The 24959-nt window shown below is 47.7% G+C and overlaps 11 protein-coding genes across 14 annotated transcripts; 4 read left to right on the forward strand and 7 right to left on the reverse strand.

Moving 5' to 3' along the window:
* Window positions 1-992: 992 nt before the first annotated feature.
* LOC131211193 (uncharacterized) lies at window positions 993-2916 on the reverse strand. The gene is made up of 4 exons (XM_058204575.1): window positions 2781-2916; window positions 2379-2587; window positions 2097-2292; window positions 993-2023 (listed from the first exon to the last, which is right to left on the reverse strand). The coding sequence occupies exons 1-4, from the start codon at window positions 2821-2823 to the stop codon at window positions 1740-1742; spliced, it is 732 nt and encodes a 243-aa protein (XP_058060558.1). The 5' UTR covers window positions 2824-2916; the 3' UTR covers window positions 993-1739.
* A 482-nt stretch (window positions 2917-3398) lies between these two features.
* LOC131211194 (uncharacterized) lies at window positions 3399-11246 on the reverse strand. 4 transcript variants are annotated; one of them, XM_058204579.1, is made up of 5 exons: window positions 11112-11233; window positions 7708-7848; window positions 5982-6268; window positions 4670-4797; window positions 3399-4598 (listed from the first exon to the last, which is right to left on the reverse strand). In XM_058204579.1, the coding sequence occupies exons 3-5, from the start codon at window positions 6253-6255 to the stop codon at window positions 4332-4334; spliced, it is 669 nt and encodes a 222-aa protein (XP_058060562.1). In that variant the 5' UTR covers window positions 6256-6268; window positions 7708-7848; window positions 11112-11233; the 3' UTR covers window positions 3399-4331. The 4 variants fall into 4 exon arrangements, with proteins under 4 accessions (XP_058060562.1, XP_058060561.1, XP_058060559.1 ...); XM_058204578.1 differs by lacking the exon at window positions 7708-7848 and adding an exon at window positions 7382-7390 and having other exon boundaries at window positions 11112-11161; XM_058204576.1 differs by lacking the exon at window positions 7708-7848 and having other exon boundaries at window positions 11112-11246.
* A 450-nt stretch (window positions 11247-11696) lies between these two features.
* LOC131209788 (uncharacterized) lies at window positions 11697-13101 on the reverse strand. Its single transcript, XM_058202928.1, has 2 exons — window positions 12962-13101; window positions 11697-12743 (listed from the first exon to the last, which is right to left on the reverse strand). The coding sequence occupies exons 1-2, from the start codon at window positions 13098-13100 to the stop codon at window positions 12202-12204; spliced, it is 681 nt and encodes a 226-aa protein (XP_058058911.1). The 5' UTR covers window position 13101; the 3' UTR covers window positions 11697-12201.
* A 317-nt stretch (window positions 13102-13418) lies between these two features.
* Window positions 13419-14505, forward strand: LOC131210563 (uncharacterized). The gene is made up of 2 exons (XM_058203828.1): window positions 13419-13825; window positions 13906-14505. Exons 1-2 carry the CDS (start codon window positions 13519-13521, stop codon window positions 14433-14435), a joined length of 837 nt encoding a protein of 278 aa, XP_058059811.1. The 5' UTR covers window positions 13419-13518; the 3' UTR covers window positions 14436-14505.
* Window positions 14506-14644: 139 nt separating this feature from the next.
* LOC131207213 (uncharacterized) lies at window positions 14645-16215 on the reverse strand. Its single transcript, XM_058199825.1, has 3 exons — window positions 15437-16215; window positions 15276-15372; window positions 14645-15210 (listed from the first exon to the last, which is right to left on the reverse strand). The coding sequence occupies exons 1-3, from the start codon at window positions 16213-16215 to the stop codon at window positions 14737-14739; spliced, it is 1350 nt and encodes a 449-aa protein (XP_058055808.1). The 3' UTR covers window positions 14645-14736.
* A 163-nt stretch (window positions 16216-16378) lies between these two features.
* On the forward strand, window positions 16379-17218 carry LOC131212734 (uncharacterized). The gene is made up of 2 exons (XM_058206715.1): window positions 16379-16787; window positions 16849-17218. The coding sequence occupies exons 1-2, from the start codon at window positions 16412-16414 to the stop codon at window positions 17127-17129; spliced, it is 657 nt and encodes a 218-aa protein (XP_058062698.1). The 5' UTR covers window positions 16379-16411; the 3' UTR covers window positions 17130-17218.
* Window positions 17214-19168, reverse strand: LOC131212730 (uncharacterized). The gene is made up of 3 exons (XM_058206710.1): window positions 18380-19168; window positions 18222-18318; window positions 17214-18157 (listed from the first exon to the last, which is right to left on the reverse strand). The coding sequence occupies exons 1-3, from the start codon at window positions 19132-19134 to the stop codon at window positions 17660-17662; spliced, it is 1350 nt and encodes a 449-aa protein (XP_058062693.1). The 5' UTR covers window positions 19135-19168; the 3' UTR covers window positions 17214-17659.
* Window positions 19169-19467: 299 nt separating this feature from the next.
* LOC131212731 (uncharacterized) lies at window positions 19468-20528 on the forward strand. Its single transcript, XM_058206711.1, has 3 exons — window positions 19468-19950; window positions 20018-20047; window positions 20112-20528. The coding sequence occupies exons 1-3, from the start codon at window positions 19623-19625 to the stop codon at window positions 20471-20473; spliced, it is 720 nt and encodes a 239-aa protein (XP_058062694.1). The 5' UTR covers window positions 19468-19622; the 3' UTR covers window positions 20474-20528.
* Window positions 20529-20763: 235 nt separating this feature from the next.
* On the forward strand, window positions 20764-22011 carry LOC131212733 (very-long-chain (3R)-3-hydroxyacyl-CoA dehydratase 2). The gene is made up of 3 exons (XM_058206714.1): window positions 20764-20983; window positions 21056-21176; window positions 21253-22011. Exons 1-3 carry the CDS (start codon window positions 20913-20915, stop codon window positions 21751-21753), a joined length of 693 nt encoding a protein of 230 aa, XP_058062697.1. The 5' UTR covers window positions 20764-20912; the 3' UTR covers window positions 21754-22011.
* Window positions 21969-23040, reverse strand: LOC131212732 (very-long-chain (3R)-3-hydroxyacyl-CoA dehydratase hpo-8-like). The gene is made up of 3 exons (XM_058206712.1): window positions 22846-23040; window positions 22616-22736; window positions 21969-22557 (listed from the first exon to the last, which is right to left on the reverse strand). Exons 1-3 carry the CDS (start codon window positions 22923-22925, stop codon window positions 22057-22059), a joined length of 702 nt encoding a protein of 233 aa, XP_058062695.1. The 5' UTR covers window positions 22926-23040; the 3' UTR covers window positions 21969-22056.
* A 509-nt stretch (window positions 23041-23549) lies between these two features.
* LOC131210912 (large ribosomal subunit protein eL30) lies at window positions 23550-24638 on the reverse strand. The gene is made up of 4 exons (XM_058204232.1): window positions 24575-24638; window positions 24429-24485; window positions 24205-24350; window positions 23550-23866 (listed from the first exon to the last, which is right to left on the reverse strand). The coding sequence occupies exons 2-4, from the start codon at window positions 24447-24449 to the stop codon at window positions 23683-23685; spliced, it is 351 nt and encodes a 116-aa protein (XP_058060215.1). The 5' UTR covers window positions 24450-24485; window positions 24575-24638; the 3' UTR covers window positions 23550-23682.
* Between the last annotated feature and the right edge of the window lie 321 nt (window positions 24639-24959).

The following is a 24959-nucleotide window of genomic DNA, read 5'->3' on the forward strand; positions in this document are numbered from 1 at the left end:
TTTTTCCTCGCCTCAAGGCTTCGCAAAACTTGGTGCTTATTTGACAACACTGGGGTTGAAATTTCGTAAACTACGGTTGTAAATTTATGCAAAATCCAGATTCCTTCATCCTTCAGTTGCGGAGGAAGTTCGTTCACCATGGTAGCTGCTAGATGGCACTAATTTAAGTGCTTTTTTACGGCATCGCGAACAAGCCTAAGAGTCTGCGCTATTTGTGGCACAAACATTGCACAGCATAATTAATGCACAAGAGTCGCGCTAACTACTCGCGTTAAAGCTTGCATTCTCTCTCGACCTCGTCACGTTGAACCTAAGGTGCCGTTTCCTTCGTGGAAGGAGACAGTGGTTAGGCTAATTTGGTTTGGCTATATTATTATTATTATTCAATGCTTTCAACCGGCTAAGTAGGAGGATACCTCCCGACCTCCTCCCACAAACTTATTTGAACCCTTCGTTTGAACATTCGCAACGGGCCGGCAATATTGGACCTTCAAAAAAAGCACTTCATTCTGTAGGAGCAAAAAAGGCGAATATATTGTTGGCGATTCTTCGCAACGTTGGGTCCAGAGTAATTACGAATAGCTGATGCAAAGGAATTTGCTCGCTTCCTATAATGCAGACTCTGTCCACGGTCAACAGGAGAACATCCTTCGCTGTTCAAATATGTCATAAAGATGCCCTTGATTAACTAAGACATGGCTAAAGGTTGTGCTAAAATTATACGCAGTTTATTTCCATCGTGCCTGTTATCAACTTTTTCGAGATCCGTTCCATTAGAGCAGTTCAATCGATCGCGATACATCAACGACGAATTTACAACGATTTTATGACTCAATCGTATTTTATCTCTCTCGTCACGACCGATTATGAGCCGCCCTATCATTCGATCGGAAGGAAAATTACCCGATTAATTGCTGTCTGCGTTTTATGCCTGCGTGGGGATGAGAATAAATTACAATTTGGTTTGGTTATTTTTTTAATCACTTTATTACATCAAGTATATACCACTTTTATCGAACATTGCCGATTGTCGATGCTATAAACTATACGTAGATACGCACATAACGTCAAGCTATCTAGCGCCATTTGATGAATAAAATTAAACAATACGTTCGTGGACGGAAGAGTTCTAAATGAGATTATTCGTTGCTTCCGAGAGGCTGTTATCTGGTTGCTAAATTCATCGATCGGTTAGCGAGCTAAATTCAGCACACCAGCCATAAACTGGAGTAAAAAAATTAGATGACGAATATGCTTAAACAATACAAACAATACTCGAGTTACCGGACGGATAGCGTTCGTTTCGTGTCATTCTAAGACGAAGTAAGACAATATGATATTAAACCTAAGTCGGAAAAGCTGTATGCATATAATCGGGGCCACCGCTGGTCGGTAGAACTAGTTCGGTAGTGTACCCTAAATTAGTTTTCGTTCATGTGTTACATGGAGGCACTGTTTTTTTGCTCTAAACAACTACTTCAAGGCCACGTGCATTCGTGTATGATATTCTAAAATTTTGCTTCAAAATTCACATTTGTTTCACAAAAAATATGTCCAATTCGTTCCAATTTAGTAAGGCAAGCAGGGACAGTCAGTCCCTTCCTAACGCTGTGTATAAAAAGCCAAAAGCGTTACGATTAATTGTTCTCCATTATCGCGACACGGAGAGGTAGACAAAGATATGTTTGAATGAGTGCCGTGAAAGAGGAATGAGGAGCCATTCGTAAGCCGGTCGATCTTTATATGTAGCCACCACTGTGCAGGCTTCGGCTGGTGTGGTGGGACGGAGTGTATCCCGGTTCGTGCATCTGCATTTGCATAACCAGGTTCTTGGCTTCGCGTCGCATTTCGTACGACTTGCGCGACTCCTTGTACAGCAACATTGCGGCCAGCCCAAGAATCATAAACGAAACAACGGCCAATTCATACGACCATGATAGCACATTGAACTTCGGGTACATCAGCCAGTCGCGGCGGTAAGCGTTTCCACCGAAGATGGCCACAGCCAGAAACATGAAGAATGCTACGAGAATAAAGAAAAAGAAAGCTTCCATCAGTCTTCGGGTCTCGACGAGTCACCCTCGGAGATCATTTACATGACGATGCGATGCCGGCAAAGGAGATGCTACTCAGCAGCCATTCGTAGCGCAGCACGAACTTCAGTGGCCATCTGATGATTTCACACGCCATAATTACCAGCGAACCGAAGGTAAACAGAAAGGAAACGGTCACAAATCCTTGTACCACCATTAGCCAGCCGGGCAGCAAATATTCTCGGATGACGTAGTACTCCTGCAACGGAACGCAACAGGGGCAATTAGACACGCTCTAGACATCATTAGCGGCCGCGTCTGGGCGGCTTTCACACTCAGACGTACGTGGCTGAAGATGTGGTGACAGCCGTTGAACTGCTTAGGAAACTGATAGTAAGGGTAGGTGAATTCACGGAAACAATACTCCCAGAGGCCCATGTTTTTAAAGGTGCTGAAAGTCTCCGGATACGACACGATCCAGTAGGGCGAGCAAAAGCTCATCAGCAGAAACACAGCCGCGAGATACGAGAGCCCCGCTCCAAACACCAGCGCATCTAAAATGGACCAGACAAACGAAACAGGAGCGTTATGCGATGCATTTTGCACGTTGCGCCCATAACAAATGGGTGTGTTTCGTGCGTTTGTTTACTGTGTCACGACCGACACCGCAGCAATGCCACCAATGGGGCCAAAACGGGTTCACGGAGCGAACAAATTCCTTCGATTCGCGAGATTTGTGCAACTTACTGGAGGCCTTCGGGTACTCGTTTTTCTCCACTGTCGAAGACATCGTGTCAACAAGGCACTGGGAACCAACGGGGAACGATTTATGGGTCCAAAATCTATCTCTAATTACATAAAACAGCACTTCCACTCCAGCAACGCTCCGTCACATTTGTGATGTGAGGTGAGAAACTCCTCCCTTTTCGAGTGAGTGTTCATCGCAAGCGTTCACTCACCTCTCAGCGTCAACATCGGTGCTGCCAACATTGCAAACGTAAACGTAAACAGTAAGATGTTCACCCGCAGGAACTGTCACTTTGAACTGCGGCACCTGCGCGAAAGCTGGAAAACAACAACCTGTTACTTTTCCCGCAACACAATGCTCACAATACCAAAAAAAAAAAACAAAAAATGCCTACCGTTGCCAGGGCATTACGTACGTAAACAAATTGTTATGTTTCTACGATTTTTCCGCCTTGCCCTTGTCAACACGAAGAAACGTCGTGGCACGAGTCTATTACATGAATTAGCCCTTTTCACAGAGTTTGTGCAGGACGACGATTCGTTTGCGCTAAACACTTTTATTAACATGTCATCAATTTGAATGGTATAAGTAAACACGGCAAGCATTGAGTTCGATATGTTTATTTTTCATTATGTTAACGCATAAAACTTCGCCATTCTGAACACATCTCTTTTCCGTACCTCACTAGCGACTTTGATTGTAAACTTGTTTTCCAACAGGTTTCTAAATGATTGCTTTTACTAATAAGGCTGCAGTTTACCAAAGGGCACGGTTCCTTTTATTCTTTTTCGTTGTAACTGGTACATCTAATTGTTCTTCTTTGTTGTTCTTTTGCCGGAACTGTGGGCCGATTAACTAATTTGAATTTCGAGAAGATGTGCTTGTTTGTTTTAAAGTTTTAAGAGTCTTTGGGCCATAGGCCCTTTCGCCTCTACAGAAGATGTGCTTGCCCTATTCCTTCTTAACTGAGGCAGCACTTAGAGGTGCCGAAAGAGACCTTTCATCGGTTGATATGACAGAGCAGAAAGAAAAATGATGTGTAACAGTTCTGGAATGTTAAGGCTAATTTTGCATTTAAAATACGTTCCCCCACTAAGGGCCCAGCCAGCCGGCTAGTATTATATTTGTTAAAAAGTTGTTATAGTAACACTAAAATGGACGGATAGATTTCGCTTAGAGTTTTGTAACGTATCTGTAATGAGAAAACTCTGCTTAAAACTACGCGAAGACACAATGGACGGTCCCTACTTTGATTGAGATTGCTTAAAACGTAAACTAATCTTCTACAAATGACAATCATTACATCCTTTACTGCGCTTTACTCGTCGAAGGCGCTGAGGAAGCGCCAGCAGCAAAATTAAAATCCACTCATCCCGTTGTTAACTATTGTACTTCTACCACTGGACGTACTCGATTTTTGTGGTGCGGTTCGATGGGATGGGAGACGAATGAAGTCCAACTAATCAGTTGTATGTGTTTTTCTCGATCGTTCGATGTTGTGCTTGGAATGACGTACAAAATGTGCGATCGTACAATTGCTGGGTGGCAACTTATGCTTTCGATTCGCTGTCCATCTGGAACTGCGTCTGCGACTCCTTGAGCTGTCTCCGTTTGCGAGCCTGCACGTGCGCTTCGGCGAAGAAGAGGGAAGACGTTACTCCGCACGCCACGACCCCGATGCAGGCGAGAATAAACGACCAGCCGAACCAATTGTTCGCATGCTCCGGCATCCATTTGTCCTTGTTACCGAAGCAGGCGAACACGATGACGCCGATGCTGCCGCATACCGAGGCCACCAATGTGATGTAGCTGATTGCCTGAGTGCGTTCAAAGTAGGCAGGGGATTAAAAGTGAGCCGAAGAAAGTTACTTTCGCTGAGCGCACTTACTTTGATGAGTTTGACGAAGAACTTTTGATCCGGACCGGCGCAAAGGAAGTAAAGCAGCACCAGGACCATCGCCAGGATGACGGCTATGGCACAGAGGGTGTAGAAGAACTGTGTCGCCACCATGAACGCTAGAAACCGGTGAAAGAAAGTTTTGAGTTCCATTAATAATCGATTGCCACATTGGCCGATGAGGGAAACGCTTGCTGCTATGTTGTTTGCTGCTCTTAGGGCTTAGGGCGATAACGGCGAACTTTAAATTGATGGCTAAACTTGTTAATGCATTGTTTACTTGCGGAGATTTATAGTTCCTATCTTATTTTTATCCTCCGAACAGAACAATGTTCTTCGAACACCAACCGACCCGGCCTAATGTGCGTCTAAAGCTTTCTTTTCGGAACCACTGAACCATCAAAACTTCTCTCACCAACCAGAATCGTTCGTGCGATCGCATAAACAGGCGGTCCTAGTTGCGTGTTTCACGGGCCAACCAACTCGCTGAAAGGGGCAGCGACGAAAAGCTGCGAGGGTTTGCCGTGCGTTATACACTTTATGGTGTCGTGTCGTGTGATATGTCGTGGCGACCACCGTTCTGTTCGGTGCCAATGGGGTTGGAAAAAGATCGACTCCGGTGCCGCATTTTCAATTGATTTCCATCCATGTTCCGTAATGACCACACCTTAAACATACCCCAAACCGCACACTAGAGGCCATATTTTCAGCGGTTGATTCATTCGACTGCCCACCAACCAACCAACCATTAACGGAGATCTATGAATGGTCGTGTATTGTTTGCTGGCGTTAGGAGCGTGCCATGTTTATGTCGTGCGTGATGCATTATTTTATTTACCTTTGTCAAGCCGTTTCTCGCCTTGACACCTTTGCGAACAGCACTAGAGGCGCATATAATAGTTGTACAGCATGACATCAATTTTGTATGGAAATCCAAAAAAATCCCAATTTGCTGGATAGCTTATTAGCCACACAATTCTTATTCTTTATCTTGCCGCAACGAAAACATGATTCTACACTTGTTGTTCGTGACTCACTGGGTGGGTAACCACCGTTGGCCATCGATGTCAACATTCGTTCGACCAGTGCCACGCGGAACGGCTACAGTTAATTAACTCAATTAAAAGTCTCTCGCTCTCAATCGGCTACCACAAACACAGCATCCCTCATCTAGCGACACTCAACAATCGGCCAGTGTCCGACGAAAGATAAACTGGGATGCTCAAGTGTAGATGATTCACGATCTACCGTAACCGGAATATGTTTACGGTTGTGCACTCGACACTTCACTTTGAATACTTACGCGGGATAAGAAATCCTCGGATCTCGTCGTAACCGGTCGTGAACGGATCATACACCCAGCGGCAGCCGACGAAGAACCGGCGCTGGTAGTCATCGTTGACATCGGGGAGCGACCGGAAGCAGTGTGTCCACAGGCCCAGCCGGTCCAGCTTGGCCCCGGTGATCCGGTAATCGCTCACCAGCCAGCTCGGCGTTGCAAACGCGACCAGCACCGTCACGAGCGCGATCACGAACACTCCGACTCCACAGTTTCCGGACAGTGATCGACGCTTCATCGTGGCAATGTCGCTATCGGGTCGAGGAAAAGATTGCAGTTTAAAAACTTGGAACGAGAAATGCGTACGTTGTAGGGCATGCAAAGCAGCATCGAAGCGGTGATTAGCGTTAAAAAAAGGATTCCTGGATGCAGGTCCTGGGAAAGGATGCAGGTGTATGCGGATGCGGGCGAGGAAACAGTTTGCAAATAATTGCGCACCCTCAGCAGGAGTGCAGAGCCGATCGGCTTTCGTGCGGCAGTTGCCTCCGGCAGCGTGTCGCTAAGTACAAGCACAAAGTGGAGAACCGACTGTCCATTTAGCGCGGCTTTTCCGAGTGCATATCGTTCTCGCTGATTGTCGGTGAGAATGTTGTTCGTGCAAAGTTTGTTTGCAATCGATGCAGATACCCAACTTTTGCACCCTACCGGTAACCTGTTGCCGGAAACGTTGGAGCACCATTCTAGACACCTGCGGGTCCCCATACCCGGCGGACACGACAACATACCATGCATCAGTCACGTTTCCCACACAGTCGACTTGGTGAAGTGCCACCACTCGGGGAACTGAAACATGCAAACGAAAGTATTCTACAAACATTCGCAACCTACGGACGGACGTCCCCTCTCCGACGACGTGAGTCAAAGTTGGGCAACAACGATATTCAATTAGACGTATACTGGAAAGGGTTCCCTGCGAATGGCGCGTATTCATTCACACCGAACCAAGTGCCGAAAGGATCTTGGGGATCGAGTTTTAATTTTGCCATACGTAACATGAAAGGTTTGGACGAGCTCTGTGAAAATGACAACTTTATTTGTGGATTTTTGGTATTGTGTTTGAAATTTGGAATATTTTCTTCAAGTGTTTCGTGCATACTTTCGAAAGCAACTTGTTCGAAACTCTATCCCCGTGGACCCACTGTGGGGATACTCTCCCCTATCAATTACCGAACGAAACGAACGAAAAACTTTTTAACCACACCGGAAACCGAACCCTGTCACGAACGCGTTAAGAAGCCTCATAATTCGTCTCATACTTTTGCCGTTTGCTTTACCGACGTGTGGTACAAAGTTCGCGAAAAGTGGCCACAAATTGTGTCGTTTAAGTACCGTGGGGGGAAAAGAGGTGGCTCTAAGTTCGTGGCATGGTAGTGCTTCGCTAATGTGACCCCCAAAGCGGGTGAGCAATTTTCCTACGCTATTAAGCGGAAGTTTGCGGAAGGTGCTTTAGTGGCAACGATCATGCATAACGCTGCCACGGCTTATTGCAGTACTTGGAATGAGTGATGGATCACGAACGGGGAATTATTATTACACGATGTGTGATGGTGGTTAGGTGAAGCCTTACGCCAGGAAGGTCACTAAATAGGCGCCACGGATTTTGTCACCACAGTGAAGAGGGGCTCCGATGCTGCAAACTCAATTTTCGGCCGCAGCGGTGGAAATTTGTCGCACGGGCGTAATTACTCACAATACAAGTAGGTTTTCGAATAGACGTCGGGCTGGACGGGTGGTTCCGGTCGTTGAGCGTCCGCCAAATCGTCAATGTCACAGAACCAATCTAATGCCTAGCGTGTGCGTATCCTTGAAGATTTTTTGTCTTTCCTCGTCACTGCACCACGCGCAAAGAGACAATCGTACGTCCGTCAGCATGTGAATCATATGGCGAAAGAAATATTGTTTGTTAGTGATACGAGATCCGGCCCGCCCGATATACCCGGCAATGTCCCATTGTTTCCGAGTGGCGCCCCGCAATTAAGACGCTGCATGAACGACACGTGCACCACGTGGACCACTCGGCACACGTATTGTTCTCACTATTATGATGACCGCAAAACAATTTCACGTTGCCGCCGGTCCCCTACGGGCCCCCGGTTAACCTCAAATGGCGGGGACCGTCATTTTTACGGCGCAAGGCGCATTAGGTCCGCGAGATCGCGTAGCGATTAGCGTCTGTCGATTGTTGCAATGCTTCGTTGCACACGGGAACCCACGTGTGTCGGCCACCTCCGTGGTTCTCCCGGTACTCTGAACCGAAACGGTTCGTTTAACCTACTTGTTATCCCGAAGGACTCTGGCTACCAAGGACACGCGGTGATCACGCGATAGAGGATCGTTTCACTATTTGTTGTTGCATCGAGCTACCGTAATAAATGGCCACAAACGGCAATTAAAATGTATCTTTCCCTTTCTCCACGCACGCCAATTGCAGTTTTCTTTGAACCAACCGACATGAGGATTGCCGCCAAACCGTTCAGCGGGAGCGCAGCATTAACGGACGCCGCCCGTCAGGCCATTCGATTCAGCTCGCCCAATCTGTACGAACTACGGCAGCTGGCTAAGGTGCTGGGCTACCCGCACCCGATTGCGGATACCCCGCTGGAGAAGTACCGCTCCGTGGAGGATCTACTGGCCGACATCAAACCGCTCGGAAGCTTCGTGTGCGAAAGCATCGATCACGTGCTCGTAACGCTCGGTCTGCATGGAGTGGCCGTGTTCCGGCGCTGCTCGGCATCCGTTCCATTCTTCAACGTGCCGGACGGCAGTTATCGGATGCTTCGGACCACCGAGGACCAGCCCCCTCAGGCACGCTTCTATCCTGCCCGCAAGCTGCCGCTGCCGGTTGTGAACGTTTCCGGTGCAGGTGACAGTTTTACGAGCGGCTTCATCGTGGCAGCTATCGCGGGCCAGCCGGAACCAGTGTGCATTAGTGTTGCACTCGAGGCTGCCAATTGCGCGCTGGGGACGCAAGGTGCCGTTGCCGAACGCTATTTCGACGCGACGCACCCTTGCTGGACGACCGCAAACGGAGCTCCCTTCAGGATGTTCTAGGAGGAGCCACGCTGTCACGAATGTAGGGCAAACAATCGCGCCCTAGAGCCCGGCACCATCCAGACTGCGGGATCAATATATAATTTGCATCTATAAATTACGACCACTGGAGGTTTTCGACACGGCACCAGTGCGCCACCACCATCATTCTTCCATGAGTTCCCAGAGCAGCCAAGAGCTTCATATTCTACCTCATACTTTTACCCTGGGGTTTTACGACTACCGCATGTGGGACTGTTTTTAAAATAAGTTACTTACGATAAACGAAATGACTATAACGGAACGGAATTTATCACCCAAGGGACATAAAAGCAATAGAAAAAAGGTATGACTCTGCCCGCAGTAAGACGACTGCTCTTTTGAAAGCCATACACAAATTGTCGCAATCGCGAAGACACGCCACGCCGGAAGTCTGCTGTTTCCCTGTTCACTAGTAGATAGTATCGTGGGGGGGAACAGCTTTAACAAAATACCGATAGCCTAACCAATCAGAAACAGTACAAAGCACCGTGTGGTGCGCTTTTTCAGCGTGAAACTAGAAAGGGGGTTTCTCTGTTCCTACTCACAAAAGGCCAAGCGTGAAGCCCCCGGGGAACGTGGGGACGTTTTGAAAGTATGTAAATTTTAAGTAAATATACTTTGCGTGTAAACAAAAACTCAGCCCAGGGACTGGTGGGCCCTCCAATTAGCTCACGGTAGAAGACAAACACGTTTTGTGTTTGCCTCTGAACACTTTGCAGCAGCATTTTTCTGCGGTTCGCCAGATCTCGCCGAAACATAGTGTGAACGGGGACAAATTTGGGTATAGGGGAAGAATTCCATAGTGACACAAGTTCATGCACTTTCCATGAGCCACTCGCATAGTTGCTGGGGAACCCGGTTGGGGAATAACCCGCATTGCGCAAGGTGGGTCCAGCACGGTGTGTTTACTGTTTCTCGCACTGAAAGCCATCACTTCTGTTTGCTGTACTTCGCCACCGACACTTTTGGGAGCCACCGCGACCATTTGCAACTTGTTTTGTTTAGCACATTCCGCGGGCTGGTCTCTGGTAATTAGCGCGCACAGCCAGACCGAACGCGAACGGGCACACCGCTCCCGAACTGCTGGGCTGTTGATAAAACAAACCTCGCCTAATGGCTACCCAAACCGTTACAACTCGTTCGAGCCCGTCTCTTGAGATACCGTAACGTGAAGTCGTCTCAGTGGAAGCATCTCAAGTGTCCCCACTTTGCTGGCGAAAAGCGGTCAATCTCTGAAGCCCGTATGGTGCGGCTTTTCTGCAATGCTCGTATTCCGATCGAGTGCGATCTTTACGATTGGCCCCAGCATCATCGGTTAGTCATCGCTCCGGTGACGTGTCTCGACTAAACGTTCAGAGCTATGGGCCCCTCCCTCCGGGTGCTTGACTCGACTGTCCATTGCATCTCTGGCGCTGTGATTACGTTGCCTGGATGTTAATTCGACTGTCGTCAGTATGCGAACACGGCGATGAACCGCGTTTGGGTCTGCGGACGCCAAACAGTTGATCGTTTTCCTTCGAATGCTGCCTTCGCACTTCTTGCCACTCACAAATCGTAACGTCTTCTGCAGGACCAAACTCATTAAACATCCATTTGAAACGCCATATTGGCCACCGCCCGCCACCGCATTACCACCTCCACCGTCGGCTTTCTCACAAGCACCAGTTCCCCGAGCAGGGGGAATATATTGCAAGCGCGATTATTACACAAAACAGAAGACAAACCCGATAAAGAAATATTCTATTGGTTTTTCGGTAGCAACAATCGCCGCGCGTCGTTTGTGTTTCGTCTCCGCGGGACACTGTTGGTGTTGGTCTCCGAGCTCGGAACGCAACTATCGCACCTCACACACGCCCCTAGTGGCTGGCGACTTGGCGTACGCCAGCGACACACCTTCTCACGCACGGCACGTTCCCAGCTAAACGCCACCAAGATCCCGCACTATCCTACGCACGAACTGAACGGCGGCTGGTGGGAAAACAATCGGCCACCATTCACCGCGCCCCTCCGGTCAACACTTACACTGCTGTGGTCTTGGCGCGCCCAGATAATAGATCCGAATTTTGTTGCATTACTTCGCCAACACTGCGCGTGAGAATGAGAAGCTGGCCGACGAACACGCTGGTGAACGCACTTTGGGACCGTCTGCGTGTGTGCGTGTGCCCGCCTTCTGCGATCGTTCGCCTACTGAGAAGCGATTTGGGCGACGCTCCTTTGTTCACCCCGTTCTCGAAGAATAAACAAGCTTTCGAAAAACGAAGTTATGTATCGGTCATTCGTTTGTCGACCCAGAACAGTCATTCATTCGTTTGTCGACAAACGAATGTATCTCTCTCTCGCTCCTCCCTGTCCTAACGTCACTAGAAAAGAAAAAGAGGGCGAAAATGACGTATTTAACACATACACAAGCGTGGAGATGCCTTCTCACAGCGTGAGGCGTGAGACGATGATCCGTGCGAGTGAATTTTCCTCACCGACGAAATCCATCCTATCCGGTTCAAATTCATATATTTGTTGGACGTCGCAGGATTATTGACCCTTTTCTGCACTGTTTCGAACACAGAACTGGCGAAAACACAATGCGACTGAATTTTATTAAAAGCTTTATTGTCGTACTGTAAGAAAATTCCGGATCTTCTCGATTTGTAATACTTGCAGTAGGCGAAAACCATACCAAGTTTTTCGCATTTGTGTTGTTTCACTATTGTTTCTGCTGCTCGACCAAAACGTTGTGCATATTTTATCATCGTAGGTTCCATCGGTTCGGTGCCAAATGGTTTCGTGTGCACCCTAATGAGACGCTAATTTGCTTTTAATGAGCTATCGCTTCCATTTGCAGCTAAATTTCAAAACTCGCTGCCGCGCTCGTATGGGAGGAAATGGTTAGTGCTAGTGGACGGAATTCGATTCTTTTTATCGTACAAAAGTTGCCCTGCCCAATCTTGCCGCTTCGAGTACTGATGATATGGACGATGTAATGCTTACCGTTCCTTTTTTAAAAGCCCGTTGGTCTACGTCAATTGTATAAAAAGCAAACTTAATCTATTCCCCCGAACGATAGATTTGTCGTCAGAGAGTTGGGATGGAATGAATGGGGCCTTCGCGGCCTCGTCTAGATATCCGTGTGACCTCCGTGATATTTGCGCTCATCCATCGTGTACGCCGCGGCCATTTCGGAGTTGGCAATGTTGTTCAAGCGCCTGTAGGTTGCACGGCGCGCTTCGACGATAAACAGCACACCGGCCGGGAAGAGGGCAAACGTACCGACGACGGCGAACGCAAACGACCAGCCCATATCGTTGTGCTCCCAGTTTGGCATCCAGTCACGGCTGTCACCGTAGCAACCGAATGTCGCCACCGCGATCAGGCCGCAGAAAGCGGATAGCAACAGCACCGTGCCGTTCGTCAGTAGCAACATGATGTACCGGTCGTTGTCCCGAGAGCAGCTCAAAAACATCACCGTCATGATGACACCCATCAGCAACAGCGTGAAACAGAGCGTGAAGAAGAACTGCACCGCAATGAAAAACCCGGGCAGGATGTAGTCGTGGATTATGTAGTACTCTTCCTCGAAGATCCACATGCAGCCATTAAACGGGTAATCGTACCATCGGTGTATGTCCTGGAAATTCTTCAAGCACAATTCCCACAATCCTACGGAGAAGACAAACGAAAGGCGGCCATAATTAGTCATTTCGTACGCTTCGATCGCATTCGTTGATCAACATATTAGCAGGCAATGTTTGTTTACACAGCCAACAAACACAGCGAACACGCCCGACAAACGTGCCAAGCGTGGTGATGACACACCCCATACGGTGCTGGGACGAAGGGGGTGCTCCGATTGGGGGGCGTTTGGCCGCGGCACTTACCGAGATTTGTGAACTTGGGATGCGTGAGCTTGCCATCGGTTTGCAGCCAGTACGGCGAGCAGAAGGCAATGAGGATAAATAAAAATCCAAACACCGTAAAACCGACCGCAAACTTTGCCGTCCTTGTGCTTGCACCCATTTTGACGTTTGCGATGAGACTATTTGGAATTGCTTGAATTCGGACGCTCGCAGCATCGATGAATGGCGCGAATGAACCACTGAATGAACCCGCGCCGCACAACACGAAAACACTTTTCGTTACAATCAAAGAAAACAATTCAACAAATGTACATTTTACGCAAATCAAATGGGAGAAAATATTGTTTTTGTGTTGTGAAACTGTGGCGACGACTACGGCACCATAATAGCGCTTGCGACAATTTATTCACCAATGCTTCTATAAACCTTGGCACAACTGTCAACTTGGTTATCCGCGCATTGTTTTGGAAGCCGAACTTCGCGAACTTCGCGTTGGTAAAAACAGAAGATTTTGCACCCGAGAAGCGGATTTATGTGCGTTGGTGCGTAAGCAATCGACCACCTCGTCCTGGCAGAAAATGGCACGGCGCAACGTGTGGACGTCGGAGGAAACCAGAACGCTGCTGTCGATAGTCAAGGAACGAGATTTGATCAAAGCGTTCGGCGAGGAGCAAAACAAAAAACTGTACAACCTCGTCCACGAAGAAATGTGTAGACGCGGGTACCCGGACAAGGGCGCGTTCCAGATCGAGCACAAGTGGAAGAATCTGAAGCGGGTTTACTACAAAACGAAACGCGAAGACTACCTAACGGAATCGTGCGAATTTTTCGACGAGCTCGACGAGTTGATGTCAATGAAACCACCTCCGGTAAAGAAAGCGAAAGGTATGCCAGGCCAGGTCAGCCTCGTTTCGATTATTGGCAAACGTAGGAAAAACACTCCTGACCGGGGGTTTCTTTTTCAGTTTCTAGCGAGACGAAACGACCCCGTGCGGTGCTGGAAAACTTTGACAAACTCCTGACAAAGGTAGCCGTCATCGAGCGGGAAAACAACGAAGAGTTCTTCCGCAAACAGAAGGATCTGGTCAACTACGAGTTTGAGCTGTACACGCAAGACGAGCGGTTGTTCGCGAAGAAACTGTCCCAGCTACTCGAGAAGAGCGCCGAAGACTTTTGTAACCGAGCCCAGCGGATACTGATTGAAGAAGGCGTGATCGCGGGAACCTTGCCGGAGGTCGATATAGAAGAGGAGAAACTGGAGCTGGCGGAAGCGGAGAAAGTGGGGCTGGCGGAAGCGGAAAAATCCGATGCTGTCGAAGATAATGGAGTGCTGGAGATGGAGGAACCAGCGGACCAAATCATTGAACAGCTGGAGGAAGAAACTGTCGATACCGTTGATGAGGTCGTGGAAGAGGATGCGGAGGAGGAAGTGTACGAGAAGAAAGAAATTGTCAAGGAGTTCTATCAGACCTGGAAAGAAGAGGAGCAGTTTTGAATCGTATCACCCACGAAACTTTGACACCTGAAACTGTGTGAAACTTGGAACGTTAATAAATTATGCCGATTGGATCTGATCGCAGTGAATCATTTTATTTAACTACCTCCGCGGGTCACAAAAACTCGTCGACCTCAAACATGCATAATAATAAGGAAATATAAAATGAAATGATAGAAAGAAAACGATATCTTTTACCGTTGGCAGTCATCGAAGCGCATTTGTATCTGGTGCTCCGACCCAGTGTGAACGAGTGAACCGGATAGCGATCCAAGCAACCGCCACCGTTCCACGCCCTGTTTTATTGTTTACCTCGACACGAGGAGAACACCCGTCGCGCCAACTGCAACTTGGCCCAGTCGCGTATCACCTCTCCCTCGGGCAGCGTTACCGTGCGGTCCGGCAGTATCGGTTCGGGCTGAGAATAACGTTTCATCGAGTCGAGGTTTTCCATCAGCCACTGCTGGTCGAACGGCATCGAGCGCCGCTCGAGCATATTGTGCAGAATGCAACAACAGATGACCGTCCGCGGAACGGTGCCAATGTCCGTGTCTATGCGGCGCCGCAGCACTTGCCAGCGCGATTTCAAACGCTCTATAGCCTTGTAGAAGGCGAGCATTGCTTTTTCAATGCGTGCGTTAAACAGGTGCTCCTCTCGCGTTATTGGCAACGTGTAGCGTGTGATTAGGCGGGGAAGAAGTGGATACTCGCGGCCACCGAGCAGGTAAGGTTTCACCGACGCTTCTTTACACTGGTCAGTATAAAAATCGGATGGCTAGCGGTGGGGAGAAGTCAATGTTAGTTGCACTTATCGCCAGGGCGCACTTTCGAACAGCTTACCAATTCCGAGTTCTCCAGGTGGTCATGTACCTCCGAATCTTCGAGCACCGTGTACGTGTCTGTGCTGCCATTGTGTGAGCTAGTGGCGTACCGGATCCTGCGAAAGTGAACCGGCATGACAAGGAGGCCCAATACCGATCCACCTAGAAGATGCTACTTACCGTCCCCTGTGGTCCACGACCGCTTGCAGTATGATCGAGGGCCAACCGGCCGCGTTTTTGTAGTCAGCAGCATCGGTAGTGCAGTTGACGATCGGTATGTGCGTCATTCCGATTAGTCCCATCACTCGCGGCAACCCGGTGGTGGCCTCGAACCATGTCGCCGCGTTAGCACTTTCCTGCTCCGTTGGAAGACGAATCACGTTACGCCTGAGTCGCCGCATCAGCGTACAGCAAAACCGATGGAAGCACTTCGAAACGGTCAGCTTGTGGACGCCGAACCGCCGTCCCACCGGTTCCAAGGACTCGCCGGTGGCCAGCTTGTAGAGCGCGATGGCACACTGCTTCTCGACGCTCAGCGGTTCGAGGGGCGTTCGAGGATGGTGCGGATTTGGTGCCAAGTCGGGTTGTAACAGTCGCACCAGATACTCGTACGTGTTGCGGTTCATGCGAATGGTGGCAAGCAGCGTGTCGTCGTCACCGTCCTGGAATACTTCGCGGTACCAGCTATCGTCACGCTTCACGCGCCAAATCGTTCGCGTCGGAATGTTTTGCCGCAGCGTGCCGCCCAATATTTCAATCCAATCCTCCCGGTGCTGGTCAAGATTGCGCTTCAGCTTGTAGCGCAAGCGCTTGTAGAATATTATGTGCCGGCGGCGGCGCTGAGACTCAAACCTTTCGCACAGCTCTGCCAGCTCACTGTCGAACATTCTGGCCAGCGAACCATATTCGCGCCGGAATCGCAAAGGAGCCATTCGGGAGCTGCCAGAGAAGCGGTCCATTTCTAAATCGCAAACGTTATTCACAGTTTTAAAGTTTTTTCAGCGGGGGAATCCACGAAAATCTGCATGTTTGTAAACAACGATTCAAACGGAACTGTCAAAGCGCCGCCAAACCCATTCATTCCTACCTGACAATTGTTTCAGTCTTCCGCGGTGTTGTTTTCGTCGTGTACGTCTTGAATCTCTGTGCTCAAAGATGGACCGGAAGCCGAAAGAGCTCGCTTGGAGTGATGAACAAACTTTTGATTTGTTAGAAATCATAGCCAAAGAAACTGTGACCGATGAGTTCCTGATTGGCGGCCCATCGGCACGCCAAAACTTCGAAAGCGTCTACAAAAATATCGCGAAAAAAATGTGGCTCTGCGGACACATCCATATGAACGGGCACGATATACAGGCGCGCTGGGAGAAATTGCAGCGCTGTTACATCAAGGCGGAGCTCTCGGGAGATTCAACCTTTGCTGGGCCGTTCTACGAGGAGCTCCATGAACTGCTAAGTGGCGAGCGAAAAAGGGAGAGCCCAACAAATGACAGCAATACCACTGGGGAATCACCGGAAGAATCCGCGAATGGTACGAGCTATCATTACTGTAGATTTCTTTCACTGTTGAATGTACTTTTCGCTCCTTTCAGGCCACGAAGAATCCCACTCTTCGAAAAAAACATGCCACAATGCCGTGATGAGGAAAATCAAAAAGTTTCGCAACACAAACGACGGAACTTACTACAAGCGATGCCAACAACTGAACGAGTACGCAGGCACACTGTCCGGAATGTTGTCGCAAGGCCGCAAAAGTCGGTTCAACAAAGTGCTACTCAGAAACAAGAATTCGTCCTACCGCCATTTCGAACGGATGCTCGATGGAACAAACGATCAGTTCATTTTTCAAAAAATCAGAGCGCAACACCATTAACAGAGCTGAGATCAACGAAGGAAGAGGAAGGTTGAAGTGATAATAAAGTAATCCTAGCACCGCACAGGTGCTAGTTTATTTTCTATAGAGTAATCGGCAGGACCGCATTTATTGGTTTAGCTTTCGTATCTAACACCTATTAATCAACATTCCAGTTTCATTGATAAAAATCAAATTTCGTTGTTCGAACTACAAAGCAGCTACTGGGCAGCATAAAAGATGACCGAAATTTGTGAAAAAATCGATGGTCGTGTCTTGCAAAAAACATTTTAGTTGTGCTTAGTTGGAGATCGTTTCTAATCCAAAACATAAGTTATAAACAAGCGGTACAAAAAGTGAAAATTAAACGGAAACATTCGCGCGTTTATGACGAGTGATCCGCGGACGCCGGAATTGAACTGTCTTTCAAACCATTACGCGCAGTCCGAACTTTTTCGAAAAAAGCAGGTACTCATTTTCATTTAATCGTGAATGGTGATATTATGTAATTAACTCAATGCCAAACTATTGTAACATATAATTGCTGCACTTCAGTTATTGGACTCATTAATAAAGTACACCTGACCGTACTCGAAAGTTCGGAAGAGCATATACTTGGACTGAATATGATCTTTCAGTACGTCGCGAGCCGCATCGCCCTCGAGTGTGGTGGTGTAGTTGTTCAGGGGGACGCTGTCAGGCTGGGGGTACTTTGGCTCCATCAGCTTTACCGCCTCCAGCCACTCGTCCTTCATGGGTAGCTTGCGCTTTTCGATTATATTGTGCAGTATGCAGCACGTTAGCAAAATCTGTGGCACGAAGTTGACGTCGATGTCTATTTTCTTCTGCAGGATCTTGAAACGGGCACGCAACCGATTAAACGAATCGTCCACGACTCGGCGAGCCTTCGCAAGATGCTCGTTGAAAGTTTCCTCCTCTTGCGAGAGCGGTGTGTTGATATATCCGTGTACGAGCCACGGCAGCAACGGGTAGGATGGTTCTCCGACGATGTACGCTTGCAGCACGTTCTCATTTATCACCTGTGAGGGCTGTTTCGGAAGGAAGTTCGGAAGTTACGCACCAGTCAGTGCCCTTTGCCGATTCAATACTCACCAGTTCAACGTTATTGAAGTGCTGATAAAGGCCAGAGTCTCCCAGTACGGAACCTTCCTCGGTGCAGCCTACATGCCCGCAGGTGATATGCCTAAAGCTAAACAAGTCAATCGGGAAAATGGATCATCCAATCACCTACCTAGGAGCCAAACACTTACACGTAATTGTTGTCGACCACTCCTTGAAGTATAAGAGAATGCCATTTCTTGGGATTGATGTAGTTTTTGGAATCAGCCGCCGACGGTGTGATAGGAATGTGAATTTTGCCGAGCACTCCCATAATCATGGGCAGTTCGCACTTCTCCTCGAAGCTGCGAGCTATTTCCACCATCTCTTCGCCCAGCGGCAACGAGATTTCCGAATCCATGAAGTACTTCACCATGGCTTTGCAGAATTGAAAGACACAGTTTTTCACCGTCGCTTTGTGCACACCGAAATGCTCCCCGATCGTGGCATAATCCCCTCCCATCGCAAGCTTGTAGAGACCGACGGCAACCTTCTTCTCGGTGCTGCACGACTGCGACACAAGCAGCGGGTGTGGGGCCATATCCTGTTTCAGCGTCTCGACCAGCATGTCGAACGTTTCCCGATCCATCCGGAAGTTCTGCAGCATTACTTCGGTGTTGTCCTCACACTCAAACACACTCCGGAACCAGTTGTCGTTTCGGGTTAGCTTCCAAAACTTGCGGGTCGGTACACTATCGAGCAGGACATTTTCCAGCATTTGGTTCCACTCCGTTTGGTGGCTCTCGCCATTGCGCTTTAGTGTGTATCGAAGACGCTGGAGGAAAATTTTGCACCGCTTTTTGCGGTTCGAGTCGTATTGCTTCGTTAGCTCACCCTGCTTGACCGCGTACAGTGCAAAGAGACTCTCGATCGCTTGCCGTTTTTTCTCATTGGCCATTGAACCCATTCACTAAATTACGATGTATAAACGAGGCGGAATATCGCTTCGAGCTTCAATAGGATTTCAATGTTTTCACTCGGTCGAAAAGGAAGCGTACACTTGAAACAGGGCTCATAACTCGCCCAGCTGCCGTGGTGGGGAAATAAACGTCAAAAGTTTTCGCTGCTCGGTGTTTGAGATTAGCCACAATTATATTGCCAAATGGCGTATTTTTACTACGAGTTTTGTGAATTTATCTTCTGAGAAAGAAACTTACCTATATCTTTCCAGTCTACAAGCGAATTGTGTTTTATAATAGAAAAAGGACACCGCGCGATTAAAAGTGGTCGATGACTTCAATGACAACCGTGGTGAAACAGTGGTGAAAATATCCGTTACTGTAAACAAGGGCACCGTAAACAATGCCGCTTTCCAAATGAATCAACCGCAGAAGCTGATTTGAGGAGCTTGTTAGTTAAAGTAATCATCGACGAAACCATCTACCATATAGTAAAATGTCGAAACGAAATGTGTGGACGGGGGAAGAAACGATGGAGCTGCTGGAAATCATCAAGGAGAAGAACTTAATGCAAGTGTTTGTTGCCAACCGCCATCGAAAAGATATCGATCTTTACAAGCAAATAGAAAACGAAATGAAGAAAAACGGGTTCCTTGACAAAGACGCCAACCAGATATATCATAAGTGGAAAAATCTGAAGAGAAGCTTTTTCGTATCAAAAAAAGTAAACAAAGGCAGAGCATGCTGCGAATTCTCCGACGAGCTGAAGGAAATACTCGAAAAGAAGTACGTCACACCGCAAGAGATAGAGGAGCAGGCACGAGGTATGTCCGACTCATACGCGCATAAAAATCAATATTACACTAATCTATGTCCGCTTTTGTTTTCAAGAAAACTTAATTTTGGAAGACGGAACACCCGGTAAGTTGTACTGCTGTGAAACATGGCGAGAGCAATCATACTCAACCTTCTGGTATTCTCGCAGCACCTGTGAAGAAGCGGCGCGGCCGTGCGTCGAAAACAATCCGGAGTCAAATAATGAATAAATTGGCCAAGACGCATAAGGATAACAGCGAAGAGTTCAGCAAAAAGTGGAACGATCTGTACGATTACGAGTTTAAATTGTACAAGCGCAAAGACAAAGAGCAAACGGTCGCACTGAATGCTATGCTGGAAGCTAATCGAGACAGTCTAATACGCCGATACCGCTCCCTTTTCGATGCGCCAATTTTGCAAGTAGACCAAGCAGAGACCGAAAGCGCAAACGTTGTCGAAGTCGAAACTACCAATACCGACCGTGTGGACAGTACGGCGAAAGAGTTTTATCAATCCCTTAAATTTGTATGAGCCTTGTTGCCACTTCGCTGCACCGAAGTTGAATAGCTGTAATAAAAACCGGTAATCATAATGCCGTTGCCAATCATTTGTTTCATCGATGAAAAACAGTGATCTGGGTGTCTCAGGCGATCAATTAATTCGAACTCTTTCAGGTCATTCATTTGTTATTTATGTTGTACTTCGGACGCTTGGTGGAAACGGTTACACGCTTGCCGCTTTGGTGAATTGGCAAGCGTTTCCATTGAATGCGCGTGTGTGTGCGTGCATTGGCTGCTGTCAAAGGTGAACCAAATCGTATACCGCGGTCGAATACCCGATTTTACCATCACGCTTTCGTTCGCGATCGCAGCGCAAAGGTAGCGAAGTTCCAACTTTTTGCTGATCACGCTCATACCTCAAGTGCGAATCGAGTTATTTACTCGATTGCTTACGTAAGAACGCACACGTCATGGCAGCCAAGGAACCATCGGCAATAGTTAAGTTTTATCTAATTTTCTACAATGCCGCACAAGTGTTGGGGTAAGAAGATTCAGAATTGCCAACGTTGTGTAGCGAGCTCAGCGAAAACCTGTCCACTTTCTCTTTTCACAGCTGGTCGTATATGCTGTATCAGCTTATAGCGTACTATACCGTCGATAAAGGTACCGACAAAACGCTCTGGGAATATCTGGGCGCGACTGTAATCCTGTTCCAGAATGCAGCCGTCCTTGAGGTAGGTTCCCGGCTGTGTACCAAGTTGGAGGTTGATTACACAGATTGTTTCGTTTTTTGCTTATGCCCTCCAACAGATCGTCCACGCTTTCACTCGTATCGTGCCCAGCAACCCCGTCATCACCACATTCCAAGTATTGTCACGCGTGATGGTAGTTTGTGGCGTTGTCATGGCAACGCCAACAGGAAAAGTTTCTCCGGGTTTGCCGCTCGCCATCCTGGCGTGGTCGATCACCGAAATCATCCGGTACGGCTACTATGCGCTCAATCTCGTCGATGCTGTACCGCATTTGCTTATTTTCCTGCGCTACACTACCTTCATCGCGCTCTATCCGACCGGCGTGACCGGTGAGCTACTGTGCTTCTACTGGGCCCAGTCACATGTGGCCGAAACGAAGCAGTGGAGTATCGAGATGCCGAACAAGTACAACTTTACCTTCTCGTACCTTTACTTCCTGTGGCTGGTGATGCTGCTGTACATTCCACTCTTCCCTCAACTCTATCTTCACATGTTTGCTCAGCGCAAGAAGATTCTTCAGACACCGGCCAGTTCCGGCACCAAGCAGAAAGCCAAGTGACTAGCGGCGTTCGGATTTCCTGTTTGATTCGAACTCATATGAGCGAGCGACCAGTTGTTTTTGTTTCAGGGCCTACTACAGACTGAGAACTAGAGATAATTTTCCAACGAGGCATGGTTTAATGTTAACGGTTTAATTTATTGCTAAGCTCTACGTGGTGAAAGTTTGCTTTCCTTTCTTTACAATGTGTTAAAAGAGTGCATTTGTGGATTGGGTTGTTGAAGGATTGAAAAAGTAAAATTTATTTAACATCCGTCATCAGTTTGACTATGTGTAAACGTCCATTTTATTTCTTCACTTCACTTAATTAGATTTCTCCTGAGAAACAGCAGCTTCCCTTCCAAGTATCTTCCGTCGCTGCGAAAACATGTAGAGGTACATTTTGGGAAACACGGGCAAATAGCCGATGGCCATTATCCAGATGAAGTAGTAGAAAGAAAATGTAAAGTTGGCCGAATTCGGCAGTTTCAGGCTCCACATGTCCGTTTCACCAATGTAGCTTTGGGCCCAGTAGCCGCAAAGAAGTTCTCCGATGAATCCACACGGATACATGGGAATGAAGATAGTGTATCGAAGCCACACCAGCACCCGTGGTACTCTGGCCAGTAACAGATGGGCAACGTAATAGCCGTAACGTACAATCTCGGTTAAACTCCAACAAAACAATGCCAATGGTAACCCTGGCGATCGCTGGCCAGTCGGGGTTCCATTGATAGCTCCGGCGACAACCATACACCGGCCAAAAACTTGCAGAAACGTCACTGGTACGTTGCTCGGCACTATACCCGTAGCTGCGTGCAAAACCTAAACCAGAAGTTTATCTATAATTCCTTATCGACGTACGAAACCAACGAAACCATACCTCGAGTGTAGCCAGCATTTGGAAAAAGAAGGTTGCGCTTCCCACCTCGCGCCACAGTGTGTCCAATCCATGACCGTGCAGCAGGAAGTGCGCTACGAATTGAACAAAAATGTACGACCATCTGCAAGAGTCCAAAGGGTGTAAAGCGAATTACGAATGCAGTAGTTCATGTTGTTTTTTTTGCGAAGCAGAACGATCCGTCTCGGCAAAGGACATTAACATTAACTCACCCAGCCAACTGCGTCGAATTGTAGATGATAAGATACGCTTTCACTGCAGGCGATGTTTCGTTCTTCTTATGCTGAGCCATATTCCTGCCGAGTCCGATATCGTTCTGTGTGTGACTACTTCTGAATCGCGAAAAGTGTACTTAGGCGAGCCCAACATTTGTTGCCAATGAATAGTTTACCGGTTCCGCGGCAGGAAGATCCGATTGATAACTCAAACTCATCGTAGTATTTGTGAATGAATGAAGGCACCAAAAGAATGAACTCGAGTGAATTTGGTGAGAACGTGAATATGAACGTTTTTGGCATGGAAACATTTGCATTTCTTTTAATTCAAATTCAGCCAAACTTTTCTATGTATAATAGTTTAATAGTCCCCGATCTATCAAGGTGGTCAGAATATTTGAAACAGTATTAGCAATGTGCTTCCGACATTATTATTCGCGTCGATATAAAAACATTTATTTTGAACCCGTATGTTTGAGTTTAATATTGTAGATTGTGACTACTAACATGTACCCCACACGAAATCTTATTAAATTGGGAACAAATCTTCGAGAGGCCACTATTTGCCTAAGCACTTAGTACTCATTTGCTGTGCAATCTTGTCATTAATTTCAGACGATTCTTTCAAGATATAGCCAAGATCACTTCATTAACATGGGGTCATCACGAACGTTTAAGTGGAAACAGTAGGCAGCTCAGCGTGGTTTTACGTGAAATCGTGGCAGATTTTACGTCTTAACCAAGACTTTATTATTTTCATACATCGTCGGTGATTTCAGTCGGTATGAGTAACTTCTGGCACCGAGAAGCGGAATATTTACAGTAAAATGTTTTCTACTGTCCACCAGTCTGGGCCTCCGGCAGGCTGCGGATAATATCGGAATCTCCCGCATCAGTGATCGAGAGGGTGCACACGCGGAAGTATTTACCGCACGCGGTTCCGAGCTCGATGTTGTTGCCATTGTAGTGGTGCACACCCGTCTTGGCCAACATGGCGTAGTACTCAATCTCCGATTTGCTATTGTTGCGCAGAATGATGAAAGAACAATTGTTATCGTTAACTATAAACGCTTACCTGAGAGTAGCTTTCTTGTTTCCAATCTTGTCACACCGTTTTGCAAACCATTTGGACGATTGGACGTCGACAAACGCAACCGATACCAGGTGCTACTGCACAATACTGAGTATGAGATTACTCCATAGGTTTTCCAGCAGGGCACAGAGGCAGATGCATCGTGGCCGCCACAGAAACATACTTCTCAGTCTCAATCGACTCCATATGGTTCCACAGGCAATGTGGCGAGCGTGAATGGAAAACTCTACTTCTCAGTAATCGCTCGTCCTCAGATAGCTTACCGAAGATGCGGCGTATTGTTGGCGATGATGATCAATTTGGCCTTTCCCTGACGGAGGGTCTTCAGGGTCTGCTTGTAACCCAGGCAGTACTTGCCGGATTTCATCACCAACGCCAGGCGGGAGTTGATGCTCTCCAGAGCTTTTTTCTGTAGAACAAGAAACAGTGAGGTTAGGGTTTGGTCGTTCAGCGGGTTCGTACATCTAGGCACATTGAAATTACGCACCTGTTTCTTGGCAGTCACCATTGTGGACAATCAACGAAGAATGAATGCGGTTAATACCTGAAATAATTGTAAAAAGATCATGTTAGAAAATCCCCTTTGGCACGTGGCCAGCACCGATGGAGCGAGACCCATGAGAAACGTCCTACCCGATCAACAGCTTTAGCGGAAAAGAAACCATCAGAATGACAGTCCATTCGACGCCGGAACAAAGCGTTTTGACATACGCTGCGGCTGCTCGATCGAGTAGTTCTCAACAGTGCGACTGTCCATGCCGCGAAAAACGTAAGAAAAATCGTGTAATATCTTAGTGTGTTTGCATCTGCGTCCGTGCCAATGGCTATGTTTGGGGTAACCTAATCTCTGTATAGCAACATACGGCTATTCTGTCCGTTCTAAGCGCTCTACTATCGTATATGAAATGTTGCTTGCGTTCCTTGCAGCAAAAAGCGCTCGAAACTACAGTGAATCCAGCATACTAAACACATGGAGCGTCAAGTGTGCTTAACTCTAAGCTCTGCACAACGCTCTCGC

This window comes from Anopheles bellator, chromosome 2 (assembly GCF_943735745.2).
Source record: "Anopheles bellator chromosome 2, idAnoBellAS_SP24_06.2, whole genome shotgun sequence".
Classification (NCBI taxonomy): Eukaryota; Metazoa; Arthropoda; class Insecta; order Diptera; family Culicidae; genus Anopheles; species Anopheles bellator.

What these genes read in the sequence shown, in the direction of transcription:
- LOC131211193 (XM_058204575.1), bottom strand. Translation starts at nt 2,823, where the DNA reads ATGTCTTCGACAGTGGAGAAAAACGAGTACCCGAAGGCCTCCA. An exon ending in GTCACCACATCTTCAGCCAC is followed by an intron (nt 2,293 to 2,378) that starts GTACGTCTGAGT and finishes GTTCCGTTGCAG; the next exon opens with GAGTACTACGTCATCCGAGA. An exon ending in TGCCGGCATCGCATCGTCAT is followed by an intron (nt 2,024 to 2,096) that starts GTAAATGATCTC and finishes TTATTCTCGTAG; the next exon opens with CATTCTTCATGTTTCTGGCT.
- LOC131211194 (XM_058204578.1), bottom strand. Translation starts at nt 11,161, where the DNA reads ATGCAACAAAATTCGGATCTATTATCTGGGCGCGCCAAGACCACAGCA. An exon ending in CCGAGGATTTCTTATCCCGC is followed by an intron (nt 4,798 to 5,981) that starts GTAAGTATTCAA and finishes ACCGGTTTCTAG; the next exon opens with CGTTCATGGTGGCGACACAG. An exon ending in TCTTCGTCAAACTCATCAAA is followed by an intron (nt 4,599 to 4,669) that starts GTAAGTGCGCTC and finishes GAACGCACTCAG; the next exon opens with GCAATCAGCTACATCACATT.
- LOC131209788 (XM_058202928.1), bottom strand. Translation starts at nt 13,100, where the DNA reads ATGGGTGCAAGCACAAGGACGGCAAAGTTTGCGGTCGGTTTTACGGTG. An exon ending in TCCCAAGTTCACAAATCTCG is followed by an intron (nt 12,744 to 12,961) that starts GTAAGTGCCGCG and finishes TCTTCTCCGTAG; the next exon opens with GATTGTGGGAATTGTGCTTG.
- LOC131210563 (XM_058203828.1), top strand. Translation starts at nt 13,519, where the DNA reads ATGGCACGGCGCAACGTGTGGACGTCGGAGGAAACCAGAACGCTGCTG. An exon ending in TCCGGTAAAGAAAGCGAAAG is followed by an intron (nt 13,826 to 13,905) that starts GTATGCCAGGCC and finishes TTTCTTTTTCAG; the next exon opens with TTTCTAGCGAGACGAAACGA.
- LOC131207213 (XM_058199825.1), bottom strand. Translation starts at nt 16,215, where the DNA reads ATGGACCGCTTCTCTGGCAGCTCCCGAATGGCTCCTTTGCGATTCCGG. An exon ending in GTCGTGGACCACAGGGGACG is followed by an intron (nt 15,373 to 15,436) that starts GTAAGTAGCATC and finishes TCACTTTCGCAG; the next exon opens with GATCCGGTACGCCACTAGCT. An exon ending in ACCTGGAGAACTCGGAATTG is followed by an intron (nt 15,211 to 15,275) that starts GTAAGCTGTTCG and finishes CCCCACCGCTAG; the next exon opens with CCATCCGATTTTTATACTGA.
- LOC131212734 (XM_058206715.1), top strand. Translation starts at nt 16,412, where the DNA reads ATGGACCGGAAGCCGAAAGAGCTCGCTTGGAGTGATGAACAAACTTTT. An exon ending in ACCGGAAGAATCCGCGAATG is followed by an intron (nt 16,788 to 16,848) that starts GTACGAGCTATC and finishes CGCTCCTTTCAG; the next exon opens with GCCACGAAGAATCCCACTCT.
- LOC131212730 (XM_058206710.1), bottom strand. Translation starts at nt 19,134, where the DNA reads ATGGGTTCAATGGCCAATGAGAAAAAACGGCAAGCGATCGAGAGTCTC. An exon ending in GTGGTCGACAACAATTACGT is followed by an intron (nt 18,319 to 18,379) that starts GTAAGTGTTTGG and finishes TGACTTGTTTAG; the next exon opens with CTTTAGGCATATCACCTGCG. An exon ending in ACTTCAATAACGTTGAACTG is followed by an intron (nt 18,158 to 18,221) that starts GTGAGTATTGAA and finishes CTTCCGAAACAG; the next exon opens with CCCTCACAGGTGATAAATGA.
- LOC131212731 (XM_058206711.1), top strand. Translation starts at nt 19,623, where the DNA reads ATGTCGAAACGAAATGTGTGGACGGGGGAAGAAACGATGGAGCTGCTG. An exon ending in GATAGAGGAGCAGGCACGAG is followed by an intron (nt 19,951 to 20,017) that starts GTATGTCCGACT and finishes TTTGTTTTCAAG; the next exon opens with AAAACTTAATTTTGGAAGAC. An exon ending in TTTGGAAGACGGAACACCCG is followed by an intron (nt 20,048 to 20,111) that starts GTAAGTTGTACT and finishes GTATTCTCGCAG; the next exon opens with CACCTGTGAAGAAGCGGCGC.
- LOC131212733 (XM_058206714.1), top strand. Translation starts at nt 20,913, where the DNA reads ATGGCAGCCAAGGAACCATCGGCAATAGTTAAGTTTTATCTAATTTTC. An exon ending in AATGCCGCACAAGTGTTGGG is followed by an intron (nt 20,984 to 21,055) that starts GTAAGAAGATTC and finishes CTCTTTTCACAG; the next exon opens with CTGGTCGTATATGCTGTATC. An exon ending in AGAATGCAGCCGTCCTTGAG is followed by an intron (nt 21,177 to 21,252) that starts GTAGGTTCCCGG and finishes GCCCTCCAACAG; the next exon opens with ATCGTCCACGCTTTCACTCG.
- LOC131212732 (XM_058206712.1), bottom strand. Translation starts at nt 22,925, where the DNA reads ATGGCTCAGCATAAGAAGAACGAAACATCGCCTGCAGTGAAAGCGTAT. An exon ending in AATTCGACGCAGTTGGCTGG is followed by an intron (nt 22,737 to 22,845) that starts GTGAGTTAATGT and finishes GGACTCTTGCAG; the next exon opens with ATGGTCGTACATTTTTGTTC. An exon ending in AAATGCTGGCTACACTCGAG is followed by an intron (nt 22,558 to 22,615) that starts GTATGGTTTCGT and finishes CTTCTGGTTTAG; the next exon opens with GTTTTGCACGCAGCTACGGG.
- LOC131210912 (XM_058204232.1), bottom strand. Translation starts at nt 24,449, where the DNA reads ATGGTGACTGCCAAGAAACAG. An exon ending in TGGTGACTGCCAAGAAACAG is followed by an intron (nt 24,351 to 24,428) that starts GTGCGTAATTTC and finishes CTTGTTCTACAG; the next exon opens with AAAAAAGCTCTGGAGAGCAT. An exon ending in AACAATACGCCGCATCTTCG is followed by an intron (nt 23,867 to 24,204) that starts GTAAGCTATCTG and finishes GCGCAACAATAG; the next exon opens with CAAATCGGAGATTGAGTACT.